This window comes from Azolla caroliniana, unplaced genomic scaffold (assembly GCF_043228905.1).
Source record: "Azolla caroliniana isolate FFs.n. ecotype wild unplaced genomic scaffold, voAzoCaro1.0.p SCAF_14, whole genome shotgun sequence".
In the NCBI taxonomy this organism is placed as follows: Eukaryota; Viridiplantae; Streptophyta; class Polypodiopsida; order Salviniales; family Salviniaceae; genus Azolla; species Azolla caroliniana.
Window position 1 is genome coordinate 5,063,547 of NW_028230449.1, and position 23,179 is coordinate 5,086,725.

General features: G+C 40.9%; 1 protein-coding gene across 1 annotated transcript; it reads right to left on the reverse strand.

Moving 5' to 3' along the window:
- Positions 1-13,540: 13,540 nt before the first annotated feature.
- LOC147855340 (uncharacterized) lies at positions 13,541-15,112 on the reverse strand. Its single transcript, XM_087330014.1, has 3 exons — positions 14,560-15,112; positions 14,009-14,464; positions 13,541-13,921 (listed from the first exon to the last, which is right to left on the reverse strand). The coding sequence occupies exons 1-2, from the start codon at positions 14,785-14,787 to the stop codon at positions 14,243-14,245; spliced, it is 450 nt and encodes a 149-aa protein (XP_087186140.1). The 5' UTR covers positions 14,788-15,112; the 3' UTR covers positions 13,541-13,921; positions 14,009-14,242.
- Between the last annotated feature and the right edge of the window lie 8,067 nt (positions 15,113-23,179).

The window sequence follows — 23,179 nt, forward strand, 5'->3', positions numbered from 1 at the left end:
TGCTCTACCTCGAGGTCCATGCTTGCCGCTATGCTCAGCACCGTTCGGATGGAAGTCATCTTTACTACCGGGGCAAATATCTCGTCGAAGTCCACACCCTTCTTCTGCAGGAACCCCTTTACCACGATCCTGGCTTTGTATCTCGAGGGTTTGTTGGCATCTCCCGGTTTCAACTTGTACACCCACTTATTTCGGAGTGCCCGCTTTTCTTTCGGCAACTCCACCAATTCGTATGTATGGTTCTCATGCAGGGAATCCATCTCATCCTGCATGGCACTTAACCATTTGCGGCTGTAGGTGTCACTTTTAGCTTCCTCGAGGCTTTCTGGCTCCCCCTCATCAGTTAGCAGCACATGCTCTGCATCTGGAAATCTCTGGGGGGGCCTTCTCTCTCTGAGAGGATATCTCCGTCTTTGGCTTTCGGCAACCGGCTCCTCTATTTGGTCTTCATCCGAATCCGATTCAGGGTCTTGGCCGGTTCCGGTTTCACTTAATCCTTCTTCTTCGGCCTGTCTTGTCTCCTTACCGTCACCGGCCGGTTCATCGAGTGCTAACCGGTCTCTTGTCGGTTGGGTCTGCTCATCGTAGAATCGATCCTTACCGGTCGACTTGGAGTTCATTATCTTCTTCTCCGACTCCAAGTCGGCGAGCGTCTTGTCCTCCATGAAGATAATATCTTGAATCCGGAATACCTTCTTGTCAGCCAGGTCCCACACTCGGTAGCCGAACTCATCGTCGCCGTAACCGAGGAATATGCATGGCCGGGTCTTCGGATCTAATTTTCCTCTCCGGTCCTTAGCTACATGCACATACGCAAGACACCCGAATACCTTTAGATGCCGGTAGGACACTTCCTTACCGGTCCAGACTCTCTGTGGCGTGTCTCTGTCCAAGGGTACTGAGGGTGATCTGTTTATCACATATGTCGCCGTCGACAGTGCCTCAGCCCAAAACTTCTTGGGTAGTTTTGCATGCGCCAGCATACTCCAGACCCTCTCCATTATGGTCTGGTTCATCCTCTCGGCCAGCCCGTTTAGTTTCGGCGTCTTCGGCACGGTAAATTCAAGCTGGATTCCCTTCGAGCGACAGTACTCCTCGTACTGCCCCCGGTATTCACCTCCGTTATTTGCTCGAACCGCCTTCAGCTTCCGGCCGGTTTCTCTTTCCACTCTCGCATGGAGCTCTTTGAAGACAGATAGCACCTGATCCTTCGTCTTCAACGGTGTGGCCCACAGCTTCCGACTGTGGTCGTCTATGAACGTCACGAAGTACTGCAATCCGGCATGTGACTTCGTGTCCACTTGACCCAAATCAGTATGCACCAACTCCAGTGGTGCATTACGTCTCATCGGTGGCCTCGATCAGAAGGAGGTCCGGTTTTGTTTACCGGCTAGGCAGTCGGTGCACCTCTCAAGATGCACATTCTTCACTGGAATGAGGTTGTCATCGGCAAGCCTCTTCATCCCCTTCACGCTCATATGACACAATCTCTTGTGCCACAGCTCACCGGTACTGTTAGAAGCCACGTTCACTTTTTTCAGGCATAACCGGGCATTCATCAGGTACAGTGTGTTGACCTTCCGGGCCTGAGCCACAATCAGGCTCCCTTTGCTGAACTTCATAACAACGTTCCGGATGCTACCCGTGTAGCCTTCATCATCTAGCCGACCGGCTGATATCAGGTTCAGTCGAACCTCCGGAATGTGTCAGACATCCTTCAGCATCAGCTTGCATCCGGTTGGTGTTGTCAATCACACGTCTCCTATTCTGACAATTCGGAATGTACCTTCATTCCCCATCCGGACACAGCCGTTCTCACTAGTTGTGTAGGATGAGAAGCATTTCCGGTCCGGGGTCAAGTGGAATGACGCTCCGGAATCGACAACCCATGTTGTCTCGTCGCCGGCAAGGTTCAACTCACTCTCCTCGGTAATGAGCATCAACTCCTCTTCACTTGCCGCAATTGTCGTCATTCCCTCCGGTCTGGCCCCCTTCGGTTCGGTGACCGCTTCGAATTGGTACTATTTGTTTCCTTGTCTTTTCGAAAATGTCGATAGTTCTTCTAGAAGTGTCCTGGCTTGCCGCAATAGAAGCAAGTAGGCCTCCCCCTTGACTTTGACCATGTCCCCGACTTTTCCCGGTTCTGGGGACTACGGTTCCTTTGTCTTCCACATTCCGTCAGTTTCCTTGTCTTTTCGGAAGTGCCTACAGTTCTTCTGAAAGTGTCCTGGCTTGCCGCAATAGAAGCAAGTACGCCTCCCTCTTGACTTTGACCGTATCCCCGACTTTTCCTGGTTCTAGGGACTACGATTCCTTTGTCTTCCGCATTCCGATTCGGTAAGGAGCTCTTTGGAGTCGGAGCTCGTATCCTTGTCTTTCTGACGCGCCTCCTCATCTAGCAAGCTCGACTTCACTCTTGCTAGGGATAGTTATTTTCCTTCCGGCCCAGCGTTTCCCAACGTGACAACTAACATCTCCTAGCTATCCGGGAGGGAACCGAGCAGGAGTAAAGCAAGTACCTCATCGGCGAGAGGTACTTCCAACGAGGTTGCTTGGTGAATCAGCCCCTGGAAGGCATTCATGTGCTCCGCCATACTAGAGCCATCTTGGTACCGGAGCCTCACTAGCTTCCAAAATACCGAAACCAGATTTACAACATTTTTGTTCTGAAACATAATGCTGATCTTCTCCCAGAGCTCATGAGCCTTGCTCTCTTCATTGAAGTTGTTGTACAGGCTCATGTCGATGAAGCACCGTATGTATGCCGGTCTTCATGTGCATCACCTCCCATATCGTGGCATCGATCTTGTCCGATGTCTTGTCCCCAAACTGAACCGGCAACCAAAGATCTTTAACCACGAGCATGTCCCTCCTGTTCGACTTCCACACTGAGTAGTTGGAGCCGGTGAGCTTGAACATGCTGCCACGAGCATGTCTCCTATGCCAACAATTCGGCATGTACCTTCATTCCCCATCTGGACACAACTGTGATCACCGGCTGTGTAGGATGAGAAGTATTTACGGTCCGAGGTAAGGTGGAACGACGCTCCGGAATCAACAACCCACGTTGTCTCGTCGCCGGCAAGGTTCAACTCACTCTCCTCGGTGATGAGCATCAACTCTTCTTCACTTGCCGTGATTGCCATCGTTCCCTTCCGGTCTGTTCCCCTCCGGTCTTTACCGTTCCGATCCGGTGTCCGCTTCGAATCGGTACCATCAGTTTCCTTGTCTTTTCGGAAGTGCCTACATTTCTTCTGGAAGTGTCCTGGCTAGCCGCAGTACAAGCAGGTAGGCCTCCCCCTTGACTTTGACCGTGTCCCTGACTTCTCCCGGTTCTGGGGACTATGGTTCCTTTGTCTTCCACGTTCTGATTCGGTAATGAGCGCTTTGGAGTTGGAGTTCGTATCCTTGTCTTTCCGACGCGCCTCCTCATCTAGCAAGCTCGACTTCACTCTTGCTAGGGATAACCGTTTCCCTTCCGGCCCGGCGTTGCCCAAAGTGACAACCAACATCTCCCAGCTATCCGGGAGGGAACCGAGTAGGAGTAGTGGTAGTACCTCATCGGCGAGAGGTACTTCCAATGATGTTGCCTGGTGTATCAGCCCCTGGAAGGGATTCATGTGTTCCGCCATGTTGGAGCCATGTTGGTACCGGAGTCTTACTAGCTTCTGAAGTACCGAAACTTGATTAACATCATTTTTGTTCTGAAACATAATGTCAATCTTCTCCCAGAGCTCATGAGCCTTGCTCTCTTCATTGAAGTTGTTGTATAGACTCATGTCGATGAAGCACCGTATGTACGCCGTTGTCTTCATGTGCATCACCTCCCATATCGTGGCATCAATTTTGTCCGGTCTCTTCTCCCCGAACTGAACCGGCAACCAAAGATCTTTAACCACGAGCATGTCCCTCATCTTCGACTTCCACATTGAATAGTTGGAGCCGGTGAGCTTGAACATGCCTCCCAACGAATCGTCCATTTTTTTGTGTCGTTTCGCTCTGATACCAATTTGATAGGATACTTGTCTCCAACTATGCTTGGCCACAACCGAGACGTCGGATCAATCAAAGAAAACAAGGATGTGGAGAGATGTATCTACGCACGAAACAATAAAGAAGAGAGTGCACAGGATGTTAACGTGGAAAACCCAAATATGGGAAAAACCACGACAGCCCTCAGACTGCAAAAATATCACTATATCAAGATTACAACAATGGGGCACAGAGGCAACGACCTCTTGCTCCCTCGCTTCGCCACCAGGCGGTTACAACGGAGGCAACAAACTCTGTATATCACTCTCTTACGCACTATACAGAAGTTACACCAATAACTCTATCATAATCTATTAAGTTTGCCCTAGGTGATATTTATACTAATATGAATTTCAAGCTATTTACAAATATAGCCCCAATGGGCTCTCTGGAACATATTTATATATATGTCCCTTCCATCCGTTGAGAGGTTCTCACTGGGCCTGCAACATCCGGTTCTCACCAGGTCTTCCGTTGTCGGGTACTCCACATCCGGTTCTCACCGGGTCTTCCATTGCCAGGTACTCCACATCCGGTTCTCACCGGGTCTTCCGTTGCCGGGTACTCCACATCCGGTTTTCACCGGGTCTTCCGTTGCCGGGTACTCCACATCCAGTTCTCACCGGGTCTTCCGTTGCCGGGTACTCCACATCCGGTTCTCACCGGGTATTTCGTTGTCGGGTACTCCACATCCGGTTCTCACCGGGTCTTCCGTTGTCGGGTACTCCACATCCGGTTCTCACCGGGTCTTCCGTTGTCGGGTATTCCACATCCGGTTCTCATCGGGTCTTCCGTTGCCAGGTACTCCACATCTGGTTCTCACTGGGTCTTCCGTTGCCGGGTACTCCACATCCGGTTTCGGCCTCGGCCGAGTTGCTCATCAACACGGTTCTTCTCACTTCCCATCCGGAGGGACCTGTTTCCTAACAGAATGATCTCATGGTGGCATCGTATCCATGTAATGAGGGAGGGATGTTGGATACGTGTGTCATAGGAGCGACCTCACATGAAGTGGGTCAAGCCCTACGTACTCAACATCATTATGGCTATAGGCGTTTCTTTACATAACGAAATATCGAAGTCACCAACGGGGATTTCAACAATAAAAAATTGTTGAAAAAAGGGATGGTGACAACGCTATTCTCACAAAAATGTGAGGATGGCCACCAAGATCCTTTCCCCGAAAAGGAAAACATTCGATTTAAAATCACGTAATAACTTATATACACATATGTATATTATCACATATATACGATCAACTACGTATACACGTGACCACATATGCCTATATTAAACAAATCGTTATATTTAATAGCCAAGAATGGCGTAATCGAGATACGTAATCGAGGCATATACCTCTACGCACACGAGACATCCAAAAATAAGGGTTAATCGTAATACGCAATTGAGGTATTGACCTCTTACGCATACGAGACCAAACGCATATCATTTACAACGAATCGACGTATTGACCTCATACGCAAGCGTAACATATGTTTGTGAATGTAATACGCAATTGAGGTATTTACCTCGTGCACATACAACACTCATCACATATTCAATATACGTCAAATGAGGTATTGACCTCATACACATATGTAAACGTTTTATACAACCAATGAATTACCACTACAACATCATTGAATTAATGAAAAAAATCTACATATTAACCATACACATGATTAGATGGGAGAAGAAAAAATAGACAAAAAAAACAAGAAAGATTACCGAAGTTCCTTTCTTGATCCTTGTCTGCATGAAGGCCGACCGCACGTAGATCAATCGCCATCAATCAAGAACACAAAAGACAACAAAAGAAACATTAGAAAATGAGCTCTGATACCAACTTTTAGAGACATAGACTAATGTAAGCATTAGATAAGGATGGAATATAGTTGAATAGATAGATCTAGATAGAGAGGAGAGAGAGAAAGAAGGGTGTCGATCCACCCGACCACCTCGGAGCGAAGGGATTGAGACGGATTCGAGCCTTGATTAACGTCCCATACCACCGCCTTGCGTCGAGTCGTACCTGGTGCTAGCATGCTCGCTACAAGAGTTGAACCACTCACGAACAACGTCTCAACGTAGTCAATAGATGATGAAATGAGGGTAGCTAGGCCTCTTTTTTATAGCGATACCCAAGGTCCCTAGCCATGTTCACACTTGGCCTAATGGGTTGTCTCAATCCCGAGGATTAAAAGTAATCCTCCCCTTCTTTACACTCTTGTTTAACCCTCACACTTATCCACGTGTATAGAATACTACGGTAAATTGTGACCACGGGATATTATATGTTGTTGAGATATCAAGCTCAACTAGTTTAATCTAGTTAGTCAACACATGTAACTTAGTAGTTATCTAGATCGAATCTAGTTAATGTGTTGACCTTAAGCCTTTAAATAGGACCTTGTACTTAAGTGGGATATTCTAGATCCTCCACTCCTTAGTACATTTAATGTAGGACTTACACATAAGTACCTATGTTCTACCCACACATGTGCACCTTTGCACATGGGTTGTATATATACCTCATTGTGGGTATTTTTGAACGTTGATGACACTTTTCAATATAGTCAATCATCCCCCATTTATCTTTGTGTTTAAGTGTAACTTCCTCTCACACACTATCACGCGCATATCATACTAATCTTCCGCTGCTTAACGTAACCATATAATTAGTCTCTAATTAACCCTAGTTAATTACCTAATTACTTAACATATGGTCATGCTCGTAACATTCGCGCTCCTTGTTTCATGTCTTTTTGATGGGTTACCTTGCCCTTCCATTCTTTTTCTCTTTTCATCCACGAATACCTCGTGGTTGTCACACATCACTTCCTCGAGTATGGTGTTGTCATCTACCAGATCCGACCATCCAGTGATACTTTGTCATCCATGTATACAATATTTTGTTAGATGGCCTCTTGAAGGCTCGCACAATCCCTTCTCATGTGGTCCATGTTGTCGCACCACACACATCTAAAGGGTTCCTTTCCTTTTAGGTCCCGACGATTCATGTTTGCTAACGTGGCCGTCTCGAATTTTCTTCGCCAGTTCTTCGACGATGTCATCATCAATATTCTTTTCTTCCGGGTTGCTTTGTTTGGGCGGCTCAACCACTTTTGGTTGTCTCGTTTTCTCCCCGCTCAATCCTACCAAGTCAGTATCATCAACCCATTGACGACGCTTGTCGAGCCTATTGCACTCTCACTTCACCATAGTCCAGTCTGCCACAAGCCCGTTCACTTGGGTGTCATCTTCGAGGAGAGTCCCCAGTTCTCGTCTATCCGCATCTTTCAGGAAGTACAAAATCTTGTCCTCCTCAAGCATCACTTGGTCCGTGGCGGGGAGACGACTAAACATCTGGTTGAACTCGTCATATACCCTCGAGGAGCCCATCTTCTTATTTTTCTTCTCTATCCACTTCATCAAGACATGTCGAATCATCCTTGACAATTCTTCCGTCACGAACACCGCTAATATTGCTTTCTCAACTCGGAACATGTTGTCTTCCCTTCTTGAAGCTCGATGACCTGTCTTTGGATGTTGTTGGTGACAACCCTCTTGAAACTTGAGATTTGACATGCATCAAGGAACTTCGTAATGTTCCTTCCATCAAATAGACCCTTGATCTCCATGACACGGTCGACAGCCTTCTCCATGCTCACATCGTTGTCTCGAGATCTCATCATTTGTTCGACGATTACCATCATCCTTTCAAACTCTCCCGCTTGATTGCTTGAGGATGCCATCTCCAAGTATCAGTCGATCCTCATCTTGATCCTTCCTACCGCTTCTTCCCGTAAGGTTCACCAAGAAAGATGTTGAGTAAATCCTCGCGTGTTCGCGAAAATGAAGCGGGACCACTAGGGTCCTAGACCGGAAGGATTCGAAGTCTGTACTAGCATAAGCGAGAAAGTATTTAAGATAGATACAAAGAGAGAGAGATTGAGAGACGGAGATTCTAATACAAAGACAGATTGAGAGCGAGATTTTGAACCCTTGACTTCAATTTTTTTGAGGGACAAGATATATTACCAAAAGGATAACTAGATTTTATTTTTTTTTAAATTTCTTCTTGATTTAGTACATTGCTTGCTTGATCAATTGATTGATTGATCCCCATTTCTTTTTCCTCCAATCTTTTATAGATGCCCCCATGCATGTGAGGGTGCAAGACATGCATACAATGCATGCAATGTATGAAATGCATGTGATGCATGTTTGCCATTTGGTGCTCATGCATTAGATGTGATGCATGATAACCATGTCACTCATTCAAGCTCTCATGTATGAGAATTTACATATAAAAAAGTATGATGATGAAAATACAACCTTTAAAGAAATGACTTGGCTTTGTGGTAAGTCAATTGTGTTATTTAAGGTTGTCGCTCCTTGTGGGGGGGAGCTGGTCAAAAAGCCGAAATGAGAGTCAGTTGGCCGAAATCAACCGAAAAAGCTGAAATGAGAGTCGGTTGGCCGAAATCGTCCAGAAAGCTGAAACAAGAATCGGTTGGCTGAAATCGACCGAAAAACTGAAACGGGAGTCGGTTGCCAAAATCAACCTTAAAAGCTGAAATGGGAGTCAGTTGTCGAAATCGACCGGAAAGCCGAAATGGGAGTCGGCTGGTGAAATCGGTCAAAAAAGCCGAAACAAGAGTCGATTGGCCGAAATCGACCGAAAAGCCAAAATAGGATTCAGTCAAACAGTAGTCGGTCGAACAGAAGTTCAGACGAAAACACACACACACACATATATATATACATAGTCATATATATATGTAAGATAAGTGAGTCTTTATACATATAGAGAGAGTCATATTAGCTGCATATATATGTGGGATAACTCACTGAGAATAAAACAGTGAGAAAAGCACGAAAGCGAACCCTTCTCGGTTTTCTCCTTTCCATGTGATTTTCACACCGTTGTCGAAAATCTTCATGACCACGTGAGCCTCCAATTTTTCCCATGTCATGATGCATTGGCATTGCAAAAAGGCTTCATTTACAGAGGAATCTAGTGATGCATTATGAAGCAAATGTGTTGCATCCCATCTACCAAACCACTTTTTCATATCTTGCATCCAATGAGAACACAAAATTTTGTTTTTATGCATCCTTTAGATCTTTTTGCTTGTTTCCCATGCAATTCTAGGAAGTCTGTGTGTGGGACGTTTTTGAATTCGACAACCCTTTCCATGGCCATGATCTCAATGGGAAGTGATCCCATCTCAAGGTGGAGGATGTATGACGTTTGTTTCTTAACTTGTAGAAGCTTTGTAAGAAAATGTTTTTTGACATTTTCAAAACTCTTTCCAAGTAGATTTAGGGATGCTACCACCCTATAATTCCACCTCATAAAGAAGCATTGGTGTCACTAAAGTGTCGAAAAGGTATTTCTTGAGAACCCAACACTTAGTATCACCATGATTGCATGTGTTCTCAAATGCATAATATGCTCGCTTTCCTACCTCTAAGCGGCATGTAGCACATTCATTGCATCTATGATTTGACGGAATTTCAAGGCCAAGATATTTGAAGCTTTCCACACATTCATGTGGCATGCGAGAGAAGGACAATGGAAGGAAATATGTGCTGTCAGTATTCCTCTCTCATTGGACATTTTAGAATTTTCAAAGCAATTGAGTTGATAAACAAGAATTATTGATGGTTGTACATCTAGAAACGTGTAACGCCTTTTGCTAATTGATGTGATACTTATTCTCAGATGACTCTTGATGAATAAGGATTGTACTAATGAATGTTTCAATTGAGAGTGCACATTGTCACTATGAGAGAAATGTGTGCACGAGCCCAGATGGATGTAGCTTAGTTGGTAAGGTTGCCCAATGGAGACCAGGTGGTCATGGGTTCAACCCCTACATTCCATAGTGGCATCTAGTGAATTAAGAGATATATAGGAAGTACAGTAACCATTCGGTTAAGTGTGTGCCCACTTAAGTGCACCATTCTATTAAGTGCGCTTTCTATAGAGGTCAAAATCCCGATCAAAAAAATTACATTGTTCATGATGAAATTACATCGAGCGAAATTAAAACTATGTTCCAAACATTCAAAAAAACAATAAAAGAAAGGAGTTTCTAACAAAAAGAAAAATTAAAAGAATTTGTTACGTGATGGTGGGTGGGGTCTCGTGATTGTGGGTGGGGGTCTCCTGGAAATGCACAAAGAGAAATGCAAGGAAAAAAAGAACCAAATTTCGGAATCGGTCTCTTGAGTCGTAGTGTCTGTGTGTGTGTGTGTTATGTTTTGTATGTGTGTGTGTGTGTTTCTGCGAGACGGTAATTTTGATTCTCGTTAAAGAAAATAAACTTTCTTACTTAACCCAATTTTCCTTTTCCTTTTCTGTATTCATTCATTCTTAACTATGTTTCTTTCTTTCTCTCCCTCCCTCACTTTCTTAATTTTCTTTCTTTCTCTCCATCTCTCCTCCCGCCACCGCCACCGTCGCCGCCCCCACCCGCCACCGCTTCGTTCATTCTTAATTTTCTCTTTCTTTCTTTCTCTCCCTCCCTCCCTCCTCCCTCTCTTTCTCTTTCTGTGCATCTTGTTTATTTTATTTCTGTTCCAACCTATGCTTTCTCCCTTGCTCCTCCTCTCTCTTTTCCGGTCTCCTCCATCTCCACCTGTACTACGATTCCTCAAACCTCCCGCCACTAGGAAGAGAATGCAAGGAAAAATCTCATCATATCCAAGGAAGTTCATTAGGTAGGCCTAACAAAAAGGCAAAAACTCAAGGTAATATGAAATCGGGAAACAGTGGTATCAAACAAGAGTATGTTGAAACCATAAACATTTCAAGTCACTTATATCACATTAATCGATCAAATTTGTAATGAAGAAACATATGATACTAACATAGAAGGAAAAAATTTCTAGAAACCCTAAATAAATTTTAAAAACCCCAAAAATTTTCAGGAAACCCCTAATTGCGCAGCTCGGTTAAGTGCACACTTCACCCATGCGTTCAAAGTGCGAACTTAACCGAATGCTTACTGTATATAATAGAGAGAAGTGAGAAATTTGGGTTACAAACCCAAGACACAATGCTTGTAGTTTTAACAATTTACCATTAAGGTAAGGTAATTACGAAAAAAAATAAAATGTGTGCACGTATTGCATTGATTTCAAGATGTGTGGAAAACATAATCAAATATGATCAATGGTTGAGCATTGTCTCAAAGTTGGAAAATGTGCATAGTTGACTATTCTTAGCACATGTTCCCCAATGTCACCTGGAAGAAATGGTTAAGTGTCAAATAACAAGATGGACTCGAAACAATCTGTAATTTGTCCATTTAATGAAGAATATGGTTTTCCCATTAGGTGCAACATATGTAGTATAATGTGTGAATAAAAAGCTTCTATAACTTTCTCATGCCACGATACATTGACATTGCAAATATGCCTCATTCACAAAGGAATCTAGTAATTCATCATGAAGAAAGTGTGTTGTATCCCATCATCCAAACCATTTTTCCATATCTTGCATCCACCAAAACACAAAAGATTTTATGCATTTTTTAGAATTTTTTACTTACTTATCATGCAATTTTAGGAAGTCCATTTGAGCGAACTTTTGGAAGTTTGAGTATGTACTCAACAAACCTTTTGATATCCATGGACCATAATTTCAATGAGAAGTGATCCTCTCTTAAGAAGTATGAGGGTGTAAGTGTTTACTTAACTTGGAGAAACTTTGTTAGAAAATGTTTTGGGAAATTTCCAAAATATTTCTCTAAGAAAACTAGGGATCTTACCACCCATACTTCCACTATAACACTTGTCTAGGTGCTTTGAAAATCTAAATATTCTTGTATGTGCGTATATTCAAGTATAGGAATATTTTTGTATGTTTATATTCAAATGTAGAAATATTTTTTATTGGTAGTACTTAAGAAATACTAGGTGAATTATGCTCTTAAGAAATAGTAGATAAGATGTTTCGTGGAAGCAATTTCAGATCCACCATTTGAGCTTTTTAGTTCACATTTGAGTGGATGGCAATCACATAACCATCAAATTTGACTTGTTAGAGGTTTTCATCTATTTTGGGATAAAGTTGAAATGAAACTCGAAAGGAATAAGGAACAAACAATTGCGTTATTACTTCAAAATAAGGTGGTCCTTAAGAGTTTTTTATGTTCTCCAAGATAAAGTAGAATGCAACATGAAAGGAGCACAATCTCGATACCTACTAATAGCTTTTCCAACTATTCTTTTATTTCTATAGTGAAATAATAATTTGTTTTGGGTTCTGTATGCGGCTATTACTTCTTGACGAGGTTGAGCTCTTCTCTATTATTGTTGATGTGGATCAAGATTTATTTAGTCGCCTTGATGACTAATGTAATGTAATTTGACCTCTCTTCTCATTTTGAGCTTTTAATATGATCTTATTCAAAGAAATCTACATTATAAGAGAATAAATGTGAGCCGTACAAAAGGTTGCAATGTTTGAGATGAAAATAGACAAAATATTATAGACTTCATATAACTAACTCAAAACTTAGCATGCTTTGTCATTGCTTTCAAATAATATTCACTTCCCTTATACGGTTAATATATGGATAATGCTGATATTTTCTTGTGAATCATAATCAATGCGGATATTGTCATCATTCAACCAACGTCGTTTTTATCCCCTCGCTACCAAATGATGTACAATTTTATAGCTTACATGGGAATGTGCTTTTAACATTAACGCGATAAAAAGTATGCACAATGGGCTATGTGATGGAAATCAAATTATGAATGGGAAGTATAGTGACACATATGTTACGAAATGGTATAAAAGTTTATATCTTATGTGGGAATGTGCTTTTAACATTAACACAATACAAAATTCTGTACAATGGGCTATGTGGCTGAAATCAATTTTTGAAAGAGAGGTATAGATACATATTGTAGAACTCTTCTTATGTTATCAAAACTTGTACTGTGTAAATATGAATTCATTCAGATATTTTGCAAATAATATAAATCTAGAGATCCAATTTCTTTCTCAAGAAAGAAAAGTTAAAACAAGATGACATCAACATTCAACGTTAGCATGCTTATTGACGTTGAACAAGACCCTACATGTTATAGCACAAGGTAAAAACATATTAAATTACACATCCATTAAATGCTATAGGTAAAAATTTTTAAATTACAACAAGGTAATATCAATATGGTTTTTTAATATAGAAGACATACTTTTGGTCATCCAAATTGTGATAAGTTCCATAAGTTGGATGAAAATTGAAAGAATGAACAAAGTGACATACTCTCGGTCATCCAATTGTGGCAAGTTCCATAAGTTGGATGAAATTTGAAAAAATGAACAAAGTGACACTTAATGTGCATTTTCTATAAAGAAGATGGAATCGAACTGCCCTCATCATGCATAGTATGTAAACAGTGTGAATAGGATTTATTGATAATTGAGGAATATAAATGTATCATTGAGTAAAAATATATTATAGGACAAAAGTGAGGGAAATTTGAGTAATTGAAAATTGGATTATGAGAACACCACATTAAGGAATCACAAGGAAAACACCTTGAATGAAGGAAAATTAGGTGGAGAAATTCACCACGAGGTCACTTAAAAGTGTTGATAATGATGACAATGAATGTATCAATGTTGATGAAGATGTCAGGAATATTACATAAATGTGTGGTCAAATAAAGCCTCAATGAGAAATGCATAACAATGTTGATGTTTTGTAAACATGTGATTGAAAATATTAAATTGGTTCCAAAATATATCTTTGACTAGAAGAGCTTTCACACTATATGAGAACACCGGGATGTGGAGTCTGTTCTCCAAATTTGGATTTGCTTTTCCATGGCCAAAATTTTCATTTTGTGTTTTATCTACCTATAAAGTTGTGGGCATGTGGAGTCTGTTCTCCAAATTTGGATTTGCTTTTCCATGGCCAAAATTTTCATTTTGTGTTTTATCTACCTATAAAGTTGTGGGCAATGTTGATGTCGATGGTAATCACAAGTTGATGAAGAAGCAATGAATGTAAAATATGTGTTTTAATAAAGTGTCAATAGTGTGATCAAAATGTGATACAGTTTCTGCAATGAAGAGGGAAAGTTCGAAATGACAATAACATGTGCTCTTGAAGTTTCAATGAGGAAGTATGGGTGAACAAGTGTGAAGAAATGGATTTAAACGGCCACCTTCTGCACTCTAGGTGGATAAGTGGATTTGGAGTCTAATCTCACTAAGTGTTTTCCCAAGGGTTGAACTTCCATTCCCTTCATTTGTGTCTCCAACAGAAAGTTTTTGCATTTTCAATTGGGCATTAGTATCTTCAACATCATCATCAACATTATTGTATGGTAATGGAAAAGCAATGAATGTTGGTCTCGCTTCCCCTGGCATATACACAATAGGTGGACATGGGCACACCTGAATCACAATCACAACACTTTAAAATTTAATTTACAATTGGTATTTTGGTTGTTTACAACCCAAATACAAAATTCAAATATGAAAAGAATTACATGATCAAGCGTCATTAAGAAGTCTACTTGTGTAGGATGACTCCCATTAGGATTTGTCATTTGTTGTTGATGGCTCGACGGTGATAGTGTTACGTTTAAGTTCTTCATGAAATATAGTGCCCAATTGTAGCATAGTACAAAAATTGCTGCAACGCAAAGAATTGAAAACAACACAAAAAGAATACCCACGATGAATGGAACCATAGGCAAATTGGAGATCATTGTCATAAATTTGGATCGACTAAGCAATGTTGATTTACTTTAATAGTGGCCCAATACTCATATAGTTTCACTAATGAATGAATAATAGAGATGAATGATAATAGTTCTTCTTGAACCTTCACTCGAGCAAAAATGATTGGTTTAAGGTGGTTTTAAACCTTGTGGTCTTATCACTTTTAGCTAACCCAAAATTCAATGAATCTAGTTAGTTAACTTTCATGTAGATAGCTACCTTCAAAACTAACTTTAGATCCCAATTCTAGCTTTTCACTTGGTTCTGCAAGATCAACTACTACTTATAACCAAAATCTCAATGGGAACAACTAAGAACATTTAGAAGATAAGTATACATGAATGAATGAAGCATATTTATACCAAAGAATATGCAACACAACAATTTTTTAGAATTGTAGATAGTTGATTTCGTATCACCACACTTCGCTTTTGACGTGGTAAAAAGAATTTTATATTGAACATTTTCTTCTCACTTTTGACTCTATTCAACAAGTGAATCACCATAAAGACAAAAAATGATAACCGATCATTATACACATACAAGCGAAAATGTATGAACATTTCCACACGTGAGCTACGAACATGAACATAAAGACAAATATTGTTCTATACTAGCAAATGAAGCTCAATATTTTATTTCTGTATGATCAAATTTATTCTTATGCGAATATTCACATAATTACCCATGTACGACGCGGAATGTTTATCCTAAGCTTTCAAATTTGAAAGATGTTATGCCACTATTCATTTTAGAAATAAAAATTTGAAGTTCATCATACACAAAAAAGTGATAAAAGTCTCTCTCCCACCATTTTAAATCTATATAATCATTCTTCCATTATCATATATGTTTGATGTTATCTTTCTCCTGATATGATTGTACAATCCTTGTGTATTCCCATTTTTCCCTTCACATATGTGGTAACTCTAATGTCATATTCATTTACAACTTACAAGATTACTTTTTGACAACAATAATAATCCAATAGCATTAAGCCAACGAATTGGTCCTTTGGCAAGCTTTTGTAAATGAACCATTCTATAACCAGAAAATATATAAAAGTGGTACTAGAAGGGAGAATGTTGAATTTCAACATTAGCCACCCCTTAGAACGTTAGGACATATATTCATATACTTTGATAGAGTATTAAAGACTAGAAAAGAAATTAAACAAAGAATATAATGGCAATGTTGGTCATGGCGCCGTGATCTCTCCACCATCACCCACACTTATATAACCCATTACATAAGAGCCTTAAGGGGGGACAATCAAGGGAAGAGTAAGCGATAAATTGTGGCAAATACTACATATACTATTAGCAATTAATCACCTAGAATTATGAGGTCAAGTGTGTGACTTATGAGCCGACATATTTAGTCATGCTTGACTTGTACTTAGTTTGCATTTGGACAATTCCTAACTTGTGTCACCAATTGGCAGATTGGTTTGTGATCAACCCACTTGATTGAGTAGTTGAGATAACCAAGTGTTGCCAAATAACTGGCCGATTGTTACCTAGTAGACAATCAAGTGAGTTCATAAACAATCAAACTAGACTTTTATGGCAAATGCCATTCACTACACCCCATGATATAAACCTGACAACATTGATGGATAACTTCTACAATAGTGAATGAAAAAATATTAAATATGATTTGATTGCGGTAACTCTATTTCCTTTACAAGTAATCCTCACTAAAACTAGTCACATTCACTAACTTGATGTCCCACTCTTTTTGATTGAATATTTTATGCCTTCCAACAAAGAAAGAAAGAAAGAAATACTAACATCCTCTAAGGCCAAAAATTGGCCCATGAGACAATTGGTGTACAACAAAATAGGGTATTTACCCAATTATAAAAATAAAAATAAAAATAAAAATAGAACTTAAGCTAAAAGAGTTCTAGTATTGTGCAAAACGTGTTATGGTGTAACATATTCTATAAAGGAAATGACTTTGTACTAGGCCTAGTTTCATTTCCATCCAAGCCTCTCAAAAAGAAGTCGGAGGACAAAGTGCGTCGGTGTGGGTGTGACATGTGGTCCTAGTGTAGAAGGTACCCCAACCATGGCTTCTAGGTGGTGTAGCTCACGTTCCCTTATTTTCTTAATTGCTTCTACACCATGTCGAGTTGCTTTGAAACCTGGCATCCGAGGGCATTTGGTTCTTCTTTGGTTTTCCACTTCATCAAGGAAGAGGCCGAGTGGTGTAGGTGTGTCCACATTCGTTATCTCCCCTTACCCTTGAAAAGCTTCATTTGTTACATGTTAGTGAATATTAGAAACGTTATTGTCAACATTTTGTAGTTTATTCTCTCTATGTTGTTTTAGCTCTAAGATATATCTGCCTAATTTCTTTATATCTAGAGTATCTAATAGTTTGGGGAGGGTGGGAGAGAAACCGAGTATGTCTCAGTATTTTGCCCTTATCTCGGCATAAGCTGGACACTTACATTTAAAGTGGTACTCATCCTCTTATCTGTATGTGACATAATCTACACATCCTTTCCTCTCTAGGGACTCCATGTTGAGATCGTGACCATCCACAACTGGTTTCCGTTCGTATATTCGTGTGCAAGAAATAAACACCCAGACAGAAAACCAAAAAATTAAGTAACTAGAAATAGAGAACACACAAGATTTTACGGTGGAAACCCGAACTGGGAAAAACCACGTGGAGTTCACAAACTCCGAAACAGATCACTATGATGATGAGGGGAGTACAACAAGAAACTCAAAGGAAACGACCTCGAGTTCTTCTTCAACAGACGACTATGGCGTTACACTTACTCACACTCTCCCTCTCTCACTCATTCTCATAGTTACACAAGTGACGACTTGTTCTCACTAACTTACAAAACTCATCATCCTCTTCATAATGATTGCCCTTGATGCTTATAAACAAAAGCAACTTTCTGGCTATTTACAAGTATAGCCCACAAGGGCACATTTCGACTATTTACAAATATAGTCTTCCAAGTTGGCTATATACACGATTTCGGTTTCTTACGAGGACCAAATGGCCGGAACAAGGAGTGTGTAAGGATAGGCACACGACGGTTAGAGGGTGGTTAAGCTAAACAAGACAAAGTAGGCAACATACACTAATGCGAGAGAGAGAGAGAGAGAGAGAGAGAGAGAGTTTTATTAAAAGAGGGTGGTGGTCTTATGCAAACTAGTTTCGCTCCATGGTGGAGCTCTTCAGTGCAAAGACCATTACAACAAGAGAATGTGATTAATAAAGGGGTGGGGAGGAAGAGGGGGTGAGGTAAAAGGAGTGGGGAGGATTTGACTTGTGTAGTAGATGAGATAGAATAGGATGTGGCAATGGCAGAGATAGATAGATTGATTATATTATCGTCTTCGGAGGTCAAATATGACCTATGAGACCAAAAATATTACATTTCATATAATACGTGTGAAAGTGAGTAGTGACTCTCGATGTTCAAGAACTTTACTAGTGAATGTTGCAATCAAGAGTGCACATTATGGTTGTGAGAGGAATTCATGCAAGGATTGGAGAGAGAGAGAGAGAAATGTGTGTATGAAAGTGATAGGGAGTGAGAGAGGGGGAATGAGTGTAATGATGATGGTGAGGGGGCAGTTCTTAATGTGCTGAAAAAAAGGGTTTTAGGATGGCAGTATAATATTAAGTGGGGGATGTGGGTGGATTGTTTGAAATTTTAGTCTTAAGTGGGGGACTTGTTTTGAAAACTTAGTTTTAAGTGGGGGAATTGGGTGGATTGTTTGAAATTTTAGTCTTAAGTGGGGGATTTGGGTGGATTTTTTGAAAACTTAGTCTTAACTAGGAGGGCATGTAAGGACTTAGATTTTGTCCAACATATGAAGGGGCGTGAGATGCTAGCAAGGTCAGGATGTAGCACTAAGCCATTATAGAGATTTTTTAGAAAACTATGAATGCCTAGTTTTGGGGTATGTTTGGTGTATCTAAGTTTAAAGATTGTGGGGTTGAGGGGGGTAGTAGTTTTGGGTTGATATAGGAGTGTTTTTCTAAGATTAAAGGGTATTTTCCTATAGTTTTTTAGTATGAAGGAAGGGGGGTAACCACGGTTAACTAGTCTATTGAAAAAGAGTTTTTTCATTTGGTAGAAACCTAATGGGGTGCTTTCTCTAATGAAATATCTCCTCACTTCATTCGTGATAAAGTGTTGTTTTGTATGGGGAGGATGATCTGATGAAAAAGGCAAGTATTGTTTTGAATTGAGAGGTTTTTGAAAACAATTAAATGAAAAAGATGAGTTTTCGAGGTTGATCCATATGTCTAAAAAAGGTAGCCTAGAGGGGGAAGTTTGAATAGTAAGCTTGATGGAGTTATTTGTGTGTAGAGGGTAAGAGTCAAGATATTGTAAAAGTTGAGATTTGGTGCCTGTCCAGAGCCCAAATGCATCATCAATATAGCAGGTGAAGTAGACGAGATAGGGGGGCGATGGCTGTAAGTTTTCGAGATATACTAAAAAGAGGCAGGCGTATACAACTGAAAAGTTGTTGCCCATCACCGTACATTTTATTTGTTGGTAGACTACGCCATCGAAAGTGAGATAGTGATATTCTAAAACAAGGGCACTAAGGGTATAGATGAGATTAGTTTTCGAAGGGGAAAAGTGGGGGGTGATTAGACTACGTAGGGCTTGGAGTCCTAGCTTAGGCGGGATACTAGGATAGAGAGATTCAACGTCAAACGTTGTCCTAAAGATTGTGGTTGTGTCGCAACCGCCGGGGTTTTGTGACTCGGGGATGATCATGCAGATGGTGCAATGACAAGAAGCCGAGAAAGCAAGATTGATACGACGTTTTCCCGAAAAGAAATTTATTTGTAAAACACCACTTACAATATTTATTTGCCAAAAGTTACTTAACAACACTTGAACTTACAACCTCTATTTGAGAAGAAGCATTCGAGAAAGACCACTTCAACTTATTTCATTTCCATTTATTCTAGTCTCTTTCTCCTTATATTACAAAATTTGTTTACCAAGTTCGCACAACCATTTGTTTGCAAAGAGGCATTTGAGATACACCACTTCAACATCTTGGTTTTCTTCTTTTCTCTTTCTTTTCTTACTATTTCTCTTATGTTCAATAGGCCCCTAGCTTCATGAGCAACCTCTACATCTCTTCTTCTTGCGAGCTTCCTCCCTCCCTCCCTCCCTCCCTCCCTCCCTTCCTTCTCTCCCTTCTTCTTCTCCTCTTCCTTTTTCCCGCTCTACCCTTTCTCTTTAGCCACCATGGGCATGGCTTTTATAGGGTGGTCAACCGCCCTACCACCCTCTTGAGGCGGTTGACAGACCGCCTCATGCAAGTGGTTATTTTATTATTTTATTTGTAAATTTTACAAATTCAATTTTGTAGTTGTACATTTGAGAAACTACAAAAATGGCCCTTATTTAATTTCGAATCCCCCTTTTTACATAATTACATTTGTGTCCTGAGTTGCATTAGTCCTTCCGAAGCTTGTATCTTGGGCGTCTGAACTCCGATTCACAAACAAAAAATTCCTACATGCTCCTCGTCATAAGCTCCAGACGGGAAATGTACTTCTATAGATTTTTGACATTGTTTTGACATCGTGAAGCAACAACTTCACGACACCCACCCCCTCTGAACTTGCACACCTATGGGTGAGTTCACACCACTTAAAAAAAATTCATCCTCATTTTCTATGAAATTAGGTTCGGTTTCTTCTCTTCTTTTAAAAATCTTTATTCTTTTCCCTGCAATCAACGTCTGTATCTCAGTCCCATCCAACTTGTTCAAGGAGTAGGTAGCCTTATCAGTCACCTTCCGTACTTCGTAAGGCCCAAACTACTGTTTTGCGAACTTCCTCATTGTACTGTATTGGTTCTCGAGGCTACTGTCCAGTACTAACACCCAGTCTCCTTCTTGAATCTTTCATGGTCGTAATCTGTTTACTTTGTCAAATCTTGCTTTGTTCTTTATTCGAGCTTCCTTCAATTTCTTAGCAGCCTTTTCTACAACTTCTGCTTGACATTGTAGTTGTTGGATACGAACAACTAGCAAGTCTTCTCTACTCATCTCCGACTCCCATGGTAGCATTGCCCATGTAGCAATCTTCTCTTCAATCGGCATCACTGGCCTTTGTCCTGTCATGAGCTCTATCAGCATATATCCTGTCACCGAACTATGTGTGGTCCTATCCGCCCACAATGCATATGGCAAGACCTTCGGCCAATTACCTACTTTACCTTTGCATGTCTTTGCAAGTGCTTTAACTATCGGGCTATGACCTCTTTCTACCTTTCCATTTGCCTCAGGATTATATGATGTTGTCAATCTACATACTATATCCTCTAATATGAATTGACATACTACCGACGTGGTCTTCCTTCAACTTGATTTGTAAGGTCTTCTCTAGCAAGTACCAAGAACTTCTTTTGACCTGTCCCCATTGGCATTGCCACTATATCTACAATCCATTTGTAATATATAGTCGGCGAGTAGTTCGGGTGCAACTCATCTCTATGCTTAATGTTGGCGTAGATTTGACAGGTTGGGCATGTCTCGACAGATTTGACAGGTTGGGCATGTAGAATCCTGGCCATCGGTATCTTTCCTTTATTTTGCTGAATGTTTCCCAGACTCCACGGTGTCCGGCCCACTCCTTGTCATGTAATTCCTTTTATATCTGTTCCCGCTGCACTTGGACACAAATAACCCGTTGTGGACTTCCCATTTTACACTTTGGGCGCTTCCAAAGGTAACCTTGATGCAAGAAAAATCGGTGTGCCTTCTTTCAGAAATTTGAGAAGTTTCTCCCACTCAAAGTTCCTTCCTTCCATGGTGCTTGTAGATACTTCCCGATTTCCTTAAACTCTTCATTATATTCTTCTTCTTTAAACTCATGTTCTTCATGTGGCTCACCCCCTCTAATTGCATTTATGGCTAAAGCTGATTCTTCTTCGTCACTATCTGATTCTGCCACTTCCTCATTTTCGTATTTCGCTCTAGACAACATATCAGCTATTGCGTTCTTCTCACCAGATATATGTCGAACTTCTGGGTTGATGGTTTTGATGTAGACACACACCACCTAAGCATTGCTTGGTTTGGAATATTGCAATTTGCAATAATCCCAAGAATTGGCAAGCAATCAGTCTCCACGATCACCTCTACACCAACTAGATAGTCCCTATCCGTCTTGATAGCGATGACTATCCCCCAAAGCTCTCTCTTCACTTGTGCATACTTTTTTTGACGTACACTAAGTACCTTCGCACCAAACCGAATCAGATGTCTTTCTCCTTCCTTATCTTGTTGGCTTATCACCCACCCGATTCCAATTGCACTTGAATCAACTGTAAGGATTATCGGTAGGGTGTAGTAAGGTTGTTTCAAAGCAGGAGCTTTCGTCAAATTCTCCTTCAGGCTTATAATTTCATTTGAGTGTTCTTCTGTCCACTCGGATCTGATACGTGGGCATAATGTGGAATCCACTTGCAATAGAAGACACATGCACCCAAGAACCTCCGAACTTCAGATACAGAGTTGCATTCCTCTTTCATATTCTGTATTGCATTAATCTTCGCTGGTGCTGGCTTGGTTTTGTATGGCCCACACATATTTCCTACCACTAGTACTTCTTAAACCCCGAATATTGATTTTGGAGCCGAAAGTGTTAGGTGTACCTCTAGTCTAGTCTTGAAAGCACTTTATCACAATCTTCTATGTGATCTCGGACAAACTTCCGACATCTACCACTATCCAATTCTTCATTCTTCATTCTTTCCTCACATCCTTCAATGGGTATATCATCCAAGAAAGGCATGGTTATGTGGAATAAAATCTCGGAGAACTTTGTGCATACCATTCATCATGTGAGAGATCGAGTTGGTTGCACCTTGAGGTAGGGTACACATCTGAAGTAATCCACTAGGAGTCCTAATCGAGGTGATATCTCGACTACCGACCGCAAGCTGGAACTGGTCGTAGCCGGAGTAGAGATCACACATGGAGTAGCTTTCAGCAAACATCTCTGCAAACTCATCTACTATCGGCCCCACTCCTGAATTCCGGATAGTAACTTGATTCATACGTTGCATGGCTTGAATGAATCGAAGCCGCCCATCCTTCTTTTGCACCGTAAACCATCTACTCGAGTATGGAGCGTTTGATGGTTCCAAGATGTCCATCTTCACTCTCTCTTTTAGAAGCTCGATTAGTTACGGTATCCTTGCTCTTGGTATTGGGATTGACTTTAGATTCCATGGAATGTGTGGGATCGTGAAGATGACCATTGGTTCAACTACTTTCGGATCCACACATCCAATTTCTTCAGGGTTGAAGGAGAATGCTTTCCCGTGCCGCCCTAGCATTTTTCTAAATTATGCTTCCTCCATAGGCG

What these genes read in the sequence shown, in the direction of transcription:
- LOC147855340 (XM_087330014.1), bottom strand. Translation starts at nt 14,787, where the DNA reads ATGACAATGATCTCCAATTTGCCTATGGTTCCATTCATCGTGGGTATT. An exon ending in TCTTAATGACGCTTGATCAT is followed by an intron (nt 14,465 to 14,559) that starts GTAATTCTTTTC and finishes ATTGTGATTCAG; the next exon opens with GTGTGCCCATGTCCACCTAT.